Genomic DNA, 10,866 nt, shown 5'->3' on the forward strand with positions numbered 1-10,866 from the left:
CTTTCGTTCAAAAATAAAAGATATTTTTAAAAAATTGAATGTTCAAAAATATAAAGTATTTTGAGTCTTTTAAGATATAATCATCACTTTTTTTAAGTACCCCTATTAAATAGATTATTATATATTTTTGTAGGGTGAAACACTTTATAAAATAGGGGTAAATATGAAAAGATAAGATTAATTTAAAAATAAATAACTACTTTATTGGAGTGAAATTTAATTAAAAATACTTTACATTTTTCAACAGAGGAAATTGTTATTTTATCATTTCATAATTTTTATTTATTTTTAATTATTATTTTTTCATGTATATTTATGTTAATATATGGTTTTAATCAATTTTATTTTCATAGTCAATTTCATTTATCTCCTCAAATTCTATTCAAGGTTAATTATTTGGAAAAAAAAATAGCATTAGAAAATTATAAAAACAAATGAGAATGAGGCAATTAGCCCCTACCAAATTCTTCCTAAAATTAATTATGATGAAACCCTTTCTCGTTAGCGGAGCCAGTTCTGTCTGTCGACGAAGTGACGAACAAGCATTCCTTACTCTGTGGGACGCCGTCCACCATTGTCAGCCCTCTGTGGTTGTTCTCGGGCAAGCAGTGAAGAAAATACGAACCCTAGGGATTTTTTAACGACCACGGTGAGTTTGATTTGCTCAATCTGGTGTTTTGAATCTTGATTTGAATTTTTCTCCGCGTCTTCTGTTCCCGCTGTTCTTGTTTTGTTTTAAACTCTTCATTTTAATTTGGCTTTGGGTGTTTGCTCGAATGGAGTGTAATTGGCTATTATACTTCTTCCCTCTTCATTTTGATTTCTGGCGAGTTTTTTTTCCCCCTTTTGCAATGTTGGATTTGTTGTGTTTTGACATTCTGTTTATTAATCGTTTTATATTATAATAAAATTTTGAAATTCTCAAGTTACTTGTGATCTATGATCTTGTAAATGACTTGCCACGAGTTGTGTCGAAGTATCTGAAACAAAAATTAAAAGGACATTGTATCCCAATGTTGTGCTATAGGTCCGCCTGTGGATTGGTATTCTCTTATATGAATTCGAACTCTGATTGGAATTAAACCTATGATTGGTATAATCAGTTTTTATTCTCATATATTGATTCGGCAATAGCATCAACTCTGTGTTTTATTGTATCTGTGAAATGGTTTTATGGGGAAAATATCCTAAACAGGTTGGGGAGTATTGTTGGTGTATGTAAAATGGTTTAAGATAACATATTGGGAAGTACATACAATCCTATAGAGTGAAATTGGCAGCTTGGAATTTGCCTCCATGATTGCAGATAACCAGAATAGAAAAGGATGAAGAAAGAAAGAATGGAAAAATCAGAGGAAAGAAACGCAACCAAAATCATGACATTGACAGCCATATTTATGGATCATATGTAGATTACACAAACAAGCATGAATTTTGACACTCCCTTGTTTCCCTTTCTGGCCTACTTTAGTAGAAGAGTTTCATCTTGTAGTTATAGATCTCTTGAGGAGACTGTGCAAAGGAGAATTAGTTTATAGAACGCACAGACCTGTTGATGTTGAGTGAAGATTGGTTGCTGGGGAATTCTGCATAATAATCTGGGCATTGTAGAAACTGCAAAATCTTGCAACTCTATGTAGCAACAAAAAATCAACAACAATGAGGATAAGTTGGCAGACAAGCAGTGAAATACTTAAAAAGGGATAGAACACTGAAATTCTTTAGATGAAGAACATGTCAATCAGAAATTAGCTTCAGACACCGTGTTTTATTACTGGAGGATTTCATTCTATATCTCAATTATTGCTTTAATCAAGGGAAAAGGGCTTTTCCATGTCACCATTCATTAAAACAAAAATGCACTTTTGGCTTGCAAGTTATCATTTTGACGAGCTAAAACATAAATTGGAAAAGGATTTGATTTGTTAAAAAAAGATTTTGTTTGTTACATTTAGTCATTTGACCCATTTACACATAAATTGGAAAGTGCATTTTCCATGTGTCCTAGACTAATTCTTTGAACTCTGTGAACTGTATTAGAAACACAATAGCTTTGACCCCAAAAAGACCACTTATATGTATAAATGATACAGGGTTTTGTTTGCCCCGCTACATGTAAAGAAAGCTTCCTATAAAATTCTGCCCTTTTTAGTATATTGTGGATTTCTGCTTGGCCTCAAAGACAGTGTTATTTGGAATTTGTATACTGATATGCTTTAAGAAATTCAACCTGCATTGCTGTCCACTGATGGTACCTTTGGCTTCTTGTACATCGGATAAATTTGATGTGATTTTACGCAAGTTGAAAACTTTGATCATGGAGTTTAGTCATTTGAATCCTCATGTCGAAGGATGGTAAGGTATACATCTGGCACCTCAGTAAATATTTGTTGGCTTGTAAAAATTTGTGTGAGAAATAAGTAAAAGATGTCTCATTACTTAATGTCCAACCTTGGACACAATGGCCCATCTATATGATCGCTCCCGCAAGTGTACGAGATCTCAGTAATAAATTATCCAGAGTATTTCAAGTGTTGAACCCACGGAGAAGTTACACTTTTACTGATTTAAATAATTAATAGTTCAAGAAAAAATAGATAAAATGAATAATTTTGATGAAAATATAAAAATAAATCAAGAAAATAATGATGATGAAAACACAATCACTTGAAGCGTTGGGATTTAGGATTCATCCTACAGGTTGCTAGTTCTACCTTTGAGTTGACTCTGATCAATTATAGTGACAACTATTCCTAAAATATCCTAATGTTCTCCTAAATTATTAGTTCCTTTTTAATTGGCGTTGAATTCGTTCCCACGATACCCAAGCAACTAATTAAACTATGAAGCTATAGTTTAAGTCACTACAAATTTCTAGAACTATTTCTAGGTTAGTTATTTATATTTATTTTTCTAGATCTAGATTCTCTCTTCACCTCCCAGTCCATCAAGATTATCCATAGATTTGATTAAATGGTGGCCAGTCATTAAATCAATATAAAGAACAAGAGAAATAAATATAATTGGAAAAAGCAAAAATATTCATAAATACAAATACAAAGAGTCAAAACAAGTAAAATAGAAAAGTAGCTCCTCATTTGGGCTACATCCTTACCCTAATTGGGTAATTTAGAAACACATAATAAAATTAAATAACACCATTATAAAATTCCTAATCATGAAAAATGGTCGCAGAGAAAATTAAGGAGTAAAAAGAAATAATTATAAATTGTAGAACTCCGCAACAATTTTACTTTCAGCTTTCAAAATGCTTCTATGGGCTCCGAATATCTCGGAGAGAATTTTTGAGGTACTCAGATAAGTGATTGGATGCTTTTCCCTCTTGATGGAGGGAATATTTATAATCAAAGTGGAAGCTCCTTCTTTTTTTCCTTGTCGATGTGAAACTCTAATATATATATATATATATAATATTTTATCTTTTGCTGTGCCCTTTTTCCTTCTTTTGAAAATCATGTCCTGTACGTCATCTTCCTAGAATATTTAGTCTCCATGTATATATTTATATCCTTGTGACACTAGCTTCCCACGTTCCCTTCCTTTATATATTATATCTATATATATATATTTCTCTTTTCTTTTTTTCTTCTTCTATCTGGTTTATATTTTTTTCTCTGCAAAATGTAAATTTTGTATTAAAATTCCTTTCTATCTTATAATTCAGTGATCAGAGAAAAATATATAAGTATTAATTAAATAGATATGAAATCTTAATAAATATAATCAAATCCAAACCAAAGTCTACACCTATTTAATTGTAAAATATGCACTTATCACTATATGTATGTTTTTTCTTGGGGATTCTGCAACCTATCTGATTATGTCCCAGGAGAATTATGTTCACCACTCTAGACTTTAGGTCTTTGAAAAGAAGTTGTGTTTAATTTATCATGTACTGTAAATTTTTCTTGTATCAGTTGTACCAGTGACTGGGCATGGTGGCTTACGTTTTCTTTTTCTTTTTTCGGGTTAATATGGGAGCTTGCTTAACTTATACTGAGAGCACAGAAAAATGTTAGATGAAGAACATCGTGAACCGCTTGAAATATTTTCATTCCTGACATCTCTTCTCATGCTTGAATTTCAAGTATACTAGAGAGGGTTGTGTGTTTTGGCTCAGATTTGGATTTATATTCTCTGGCCTTGTTTTTATGTTGACACTACCTTAACCGCTCAGATTCTTGTAATTTGCCCTCATGGGAGGTTGTGCAGCACAATGAATAATTATACATACATACATACATACATACATACATACATACATATATTCTAGAACCTTCTTTATTTATTTCAATTTATGAATGTATTTAATGTTTTTCTGAAGTGAGATGTCAAATATTTGGACAAGTAACTGATTGTTCTTAATGACATTGAACGTGCCCCATCACTTACACTTTGTTCTCTTTATTCAGAATTTGCCATCTCATCCTGAAGTATGACAGAGTAGTTTATCGGAATCAACTCAAACAGGTTAGAGTAATAGCTATCATTAAATGGAAGCATCAACAAGAACTCTAGCAGATGATGATTGCGCTTTGAATGGAGGCTGGACAGTTGTGATACCCCGCCGCGGAAGGCAAAGGAAAAGGTCTAATAAAGTTGAAAGGTTGACAGAAACACAAGAACCATGGGCTCCAACAGATGAACAAATTGATCCCTCGAATGAAAAAGCGTTGATGCAAAAAATGGAAAGGAGCATAAATAAAGTTGAGAGCTCTCAGTTCTATCATAGTTTTCGAGATCAGCTGCAGACCCCACCAGTTTCAGAACACTTACACAAGGTTTTGGGATCAGAGTCAAAGATGCAAATGGTAATTTATGGTATTGGCAGCCTTGAATCATATGAGCCGCCTCGATTGCAGCTTAGTTTAGCAATATTAATGAAAAAAGATTTTAAATGGATTGGAGAAATCGAGGTATTTGATCCTGTTCTTTCTGCAACTGAATCTCGGATTTTGAAAGCTCTGAATTGTTCTGTCTTATCAGTCAATGAACATGGAAGGAGGCAAGTTTTAAAGCCAACTATGTTCTTCATGCCACATTGTGAGGCAGAGTTATACAACAACCTCTTACAAGCGAATTGGAAATTGAATCTATTAGGTAACATGGTCTTGTTTGGGAACAGCTTTGAAACATACAAGCAAGTTTCAGAGTTTAACTCACCTGTTTTGGATTCAATGGGATATATTTTGTCTGCTCGAAAATTTGCAAATGAGTTTAAAGTAAAAACTATTTCTGATGACTATTTTAATGCTTTTCATGACTCAAGTTGGCATTTTTTCAGCCCTAATGTAGAGACTGAGCTGCAATTTATGAATTATTGATCGAGATTATTGGTAGGCATAGGAAAGGACTGTATTCTAGTGTTGTTTTGTACCATTTTGACGTTTAATTAGCTAAGAAAATGTGAGAAATATCTGTGTAATATAAAAGAAATATATTTGAATTGTTCTCTTTTTTATTTAACTTTTTGGGTAGAAAAATGTTCTCTTTATTTGGTACTTATGCCTAAGATTTTGTTCTCTCAAATATTAATCACTGTTGTATTAATCATTGGATGTGTATTTCTATTGCAGCTTCCTTTTTTTTCCCCCTTGCGCTTGACATTTTTAAGCTTATATTAATTGTTGAATTGAAATTTAAGTCTATGAAACGTGCTTTATCTCAGTTTCACCTCAAAACTCAAGAGTTTATTTTAAAATGTAATGTATTTTAATATTATTTTATTTTCACCGTAAACCTGATTAAAGACGTGGATGGTGTAGTTTATTGTAAAGTTTATGGAATTCTTAATGGTTGGGAGTCAACAAAAAATATATTTCATCTGCCCCATTTTATAAGATTTTTTTTTTTGAATGATTTGACATTCCATGATATAAGTTGCAATGAGAAAATTCATTAATGAAGTTTATTTCAAAATTACTTCTTTTTTTTCATTTTTTGAATATATGTTTTCATTCTCAAATTAAATAAAAGATATTTTTAATAATTTATATTTTTCATTCTTTAAAATTCCAAATTATATTTAATCAATTTTATTACTATATATAATATATAAAAAATTGTCTTAAAAACGGGGTGGGAAAATATTATATTAGATGATCACATCACCTAGAGTGAAGATGACGTTGCGTTCTTGACTCTTCAATGGCTAATTTGATGCATTGTATTTCCAACAACTAAAATACAAAATTATTTTTTACAAAAATTGCACACATATTTTTCAAAGAAAGATTAAAAAAGATTTGATTGTAAAAATTTTAATCCCTTTGGTCACTGCATTGTATTTCTTCCAGTCTTTTAATTCTTATAGTTCATCACTTTTTATGTTTAGTCCTTATAATTTTTTAATATTTTTAATCTTTATAATTTTAATAAAATCAAGTAACATTTGTTACTCATATCCTTGATGATGGTATAGGGACTATAAAAATTAAAAACACTAAAAATAAATTACGAAGATTAAAAACAAAACTCAATAAAATTATAAAAGCTAATAATTATGTTTTTCTTTTCTAATTCTATTTTTATTATCAAACAGATAAAGTTAGGAAATATTAATTCCACGTAAAGTTTGATTAAAATATATTGTGGACCTACCAAGTTTTTACTGATAAAGTTTAAGGAGGTCCGGGCATTGAGGTATTCTCTGGAAGCTTCCCCACACCTAATTTCCCAGAAAGGGCCATATTTGATCGACTTTTATTCATTAGTTAATAATTGTTATTATTAATGTTTAAAATCTACTGTTACGGTAAAGTAAATTATTATTATTGTTAAATAACGCAAAAGTCTCTGTTAAGCTGTTCACGACTTATATGTCATTGTAATTATAACAACATTTTGAACTTACTACATTCAATATGAGTGTAGTATATTGTTAAATTCGTATTCCATAGTCTCAAATTGGGATTTACTTGAACGGTTATGATTTTTGTGGGATAAATTTGAAATATTAAAAAAGATTATTTCTTTTAAGCACATTCATCCTGTTCCCTAATTATTTTTGGGACATAATTGTCTTGACATTTTATTCTCAACTTATGATCTTATATTATAATTTAACACTTAATTTAATTTAGTGTAAAATATTCATAAGATGTGGAACATAAGAATTCAGTTTCCAAAATTCTGTTGTAAATGCGTTGACAAAAAAAATTAATAACGGATATATTCTCTCTTTTTTTTTTGGGCCAAAGGTATGTTCTATTTCCTTTTTCTTCACTTGAAATTGGATGCAGATCATATGTACTGCCTTTTTGGATATGCCAAAAAATCAATTTGTTGGACCAAAATTAATTTTTTAGTTAAAGTTATTCAAACACTCAAAAATTTAAGAATTAATTATTGAGTCAAAATCACATTTTAAAATAACTTTGAGAACTTACTTATAAATTTAATTTTATTATTAAATAATATATTTTAGTTCTTAAATAAATTTTAAAAAATTTAATAATATTAAATACAACTTTATTAATAATTTAATTTTTAAAAGTAATGTCTTTTATGATAATTTATATAGTTAAAATTAATTTTATTATTCAAACAGATTACATTATAATATAATTAATTTTAATTATTAATTAATTATTTTTATAATTAATTGTATTTAATTGAAATTCAAACGAGTTTATAGTGATTTTTTTGCGCAGTAATTAGAAAATGAATAATCATAGCCGTGTATTTCATCCTATGACTAAAAAGAGTTTGTAAAGTACACAATCACCATCATCTCGTCTTCCCATGATACGCTGCAGATCACACCTCTGAATGCAAAGCTCTTATTAAAGGTGGCTAATCAACAGCCACAAGTTCGTTTTCATCATCATCTTCTCCACAGAAATCATATACATCACAAGAACCTTCAATCTGCAAAAATCATCTTCGCTTATGGGTAATTATGAGTATAACATTTTAAATTTTCAAACTTATTTTTTATAAATTAATAGTTTAATAAATTATTTTATAAAGAATAATCATTTAGTGCTTCATGTGTTTACTTCAGTTACAATTTTAAAAACATGATCGATGACCAACACCTTACAAATAGAGCCGGGAATAAGGGCCGGGCTTGGAGGGTCGGGCTTGAAAGCCTTGTTTAAATAAGGGTTCGGGCTTTGAAAATAAATTTTTTTTAAAGTAATCGGGTTTGAGGGCTTGGCCCTGATAAGCCCTGTAAAATAGGGCTCGGGCCCGGGCTGCCCTTCAAGCCCTGTTATATTATTTTTATTATTATTTTTTTTAGTAAAACACGTGTTTGAAATCAATGACCTGCTCACCTGATCCTACACACATTATATTATTATTAATTTTAATTTATTCTAAAATTAATTTAATCTAATTTAATAAATATCAGTGTACAGTATAAAATTTATGATATTTTTTATTTTTCTATAATTATTATGTTTGTATATTTATAAAAAAATGAACTATTTTTTAAATGAAGATTTAAATTTTATTACTAGACTTCTAATGTATGTTATTTAATTTTTAAAAAATTATGATGATTTTAATTTTTTTAATTTTAAAATATTTTAATTTATTTATAATGTTTAATTTTATTTTAATTTTTTTATTTTTTAAGAAAGGGCTTACGAGCCTGGCCCTGAACCCTGAGTATAAGGGCCGGGTTTGAGAAATGGGGGTCAAAATAGGAAACCGGCCTTTAGGGCTCAGGCCCATAAGGGCTAAGCCTATAAGGGCCAGGCCCTTAAGGGCTGGGCCCGCTCCCAGCTCTACTTACAAACTAAGGTTTTTTTTTTACTACTAGCAATGCGCAACTCGGGCCAAAACAAAAAAGTTCTTCAAACACTGATTAGCACCCAGATAAAACTATTACATAGGGGTACACTTGATTATAATATTAATTTACAAATTACTTTACAAATACCAAGACCATAAGGAACTGACAGAATTCTCATAACATAATATTTAAATCAAATCAAAGACTAAGAGGAATAGACAAAATCATTTTGGTATATAAGATGCAATAATTCATAAATAAAGTTTGCATGCTTACACACACACATATTTTCATCACAAGTTGGCAGAATATACATCATTAAACAAAAATAAAAAGGCTAAATTAGAAAATAGTCTCTCATATGCCAAATCATGCTTCAAATATTTCTCCAGCCAAACTCATTCGTGTAAAAATTAATAACCACAGGAAATGATATTTAAAAATTTCAATAACTAAGATTAATATAAAATAATGCACGTGTGACAATTAACAATATGATTATTAAGTGGGCAAACAAAACATTTATCCAAACAATTATTTCCAAACAAATCAAGCAATGATTTAATTTGCATGACCACACCTTATATCCCTTTTTACATCATGCTTAGAAGGCAAGTTAGTCGGTTAAAAGTGAGTTGGACTAAGTCAAAAGCCACTCATTGAGTTCAATGAGAGCTTACCATGTGATAACTTAATCAAACAAAATTCCTACCAAACAACTTTCAATACACTCCATCTGACAAGTCATGCATTTATAACATCCAAACAAAATTACATGGTACATTATTTCTATCAACTAGATAATTTATCTCATATTTTTAACAATGTCAATATTCACAAAATATTGATAAATATAAATCTCACCCAATTGGCAATTATTTATAGATAAAAATATCCATATATATTATTTCTCAATAAAAATTAAGATTTTCAAATAGCAAAACAAACACATAATTAAACACACACACACTATTACACATTAAGAATAGTCACCTCATGTTTTGGACAATATGTTTTCCTTTACAACAGTACTTCCTCCATTTCCTTGGTTAACACAATTTACACAATCATTTAATAATATGTACATAATCTTAATTTGATAATTATTAACAATAATTAACTTTAATTATAGAGTTAGGGAGTCTAGGCCTGGCCCATACTTGCTATGCTTGGCTCGCAAAGAAAAATAAAAAAGAGAAAAAATAAGAAGGATATAATTTTCTCTTATTATGCTTAGCTGAGCGGGAGAAAACTATAGGGATAGAAAAATTATTAATTTTATATGGACAATAATAACCTTATTATTTATAAAATATTTATGTAATAAAATTTAATATTTTAATATATTATATATAAAATAATCTTTATCATATATTATTAATTGAAAAAAAACATAATTAAATATTCTTTTATCTAATACTGATAAAAATTATTTTATTCAATTTAAAATTTTATTTATTAAATTATTAAATATATAATAATCTTAAAATTTGAAACCACAATCAAATAAAAGGTACTTAGCTGAAAATTTAGAATTAACATTTGTTTAATTAGTCTAAAAATTAAATATACTGCTTGGTTTACAAAAATTCATGATCAAAATGTAATTATATTACAAATATCATGATAAAAAGAAAAGAAAAGCAAGAGGTGGCAACAAAAAAATTAGTGGGTAAATTTAGAAATACAATTTTCTCTCCAAAATTTTTTCATATTTGTAGAGAAAAGTTAGAGGTAAAAACATGTGAATCTCAATGTTATTATCAACAATAATTAACTCTAATTACATAGCCAAGCAAGGAAAAATGATGTCTGCTCCCCACTTTTTCCTCCTACTTTGCTCTCCCCCTAACTTTTCCCTCTTGCCAAGCATAGCATTAGTGCTAAATCAAGTTTACTCCCTATTTTAACTTTTTCAAAAATTCTTTTTAAAATTCTCACACTCCAATAAATTATATTTAAGTTTCAAATCACTCATAATATTAAAATTTTATCAATCTATATTCCAAAAATTCATTCAAAAATAAATTAAAAATTAAAAAAAATCAACATTCCATAGCTTTAGAAAAATTTATTCATACTCAAATAAATACTCCCTCCAT

The 10,866-nt window shown here is 29.1% G+C and overlaps 1 protein-coding gene across 1 annotated transcript; it reads left to right on the forward strand.

Annotated features, from left to right (window-relative positions):
- The first annotated feature begins 480 nt into the window (after positions 1–480).
- LOC129314400 (protein SENSITIVITY TO RED LIGHT REDUCED 1-like) lies at positions 481–5,574 on the forward strand. Its single transcript, XM_054957839.1, has 2 exons — positions 481–649; positions 4,434–5,574. The coding sequence occupies exon 2, from the start codon at positions 4,515–4,517 to the stop codon at positions 5,343–5,345; it is 831 nt and encodes a 276-aa protein (XP_054813814.1). The 5' UTR covers positions 481–649; positions 4,434–4,514; the 3' UTR covers positions 5,346–5,574.
- The last annotated feature ends 5,292 nt before the right edge of the window (positions 5,575–10,866 follow it).

Source organism: Prosopis cineraria, unplaced genomic scaffold (assembly GCF_029017545.1).
Source record: "Prosopis cineraria cultivar Desert tree isolate PC_DT_omini unplaced genomic scaffold, ASM2901754v1 PC6, whole genome shotgun sequence".
Lineage (NCBI taxonomy): Eukaryota > Viridiplantae > Streptophyta > Magnoliopsida > Fabales > Fabaceae > Prosopis > Prosopis cineraria.

Excerpts from the sequence above, each read along its gene's own strand:
- LOC129314400 (XM_054957839.1), top strand. The coding sequence starts at position 4,515 with ATGGAAGCATCAACAAGAACTCTAGCAGATGATGATTGCGCTTTGAAT.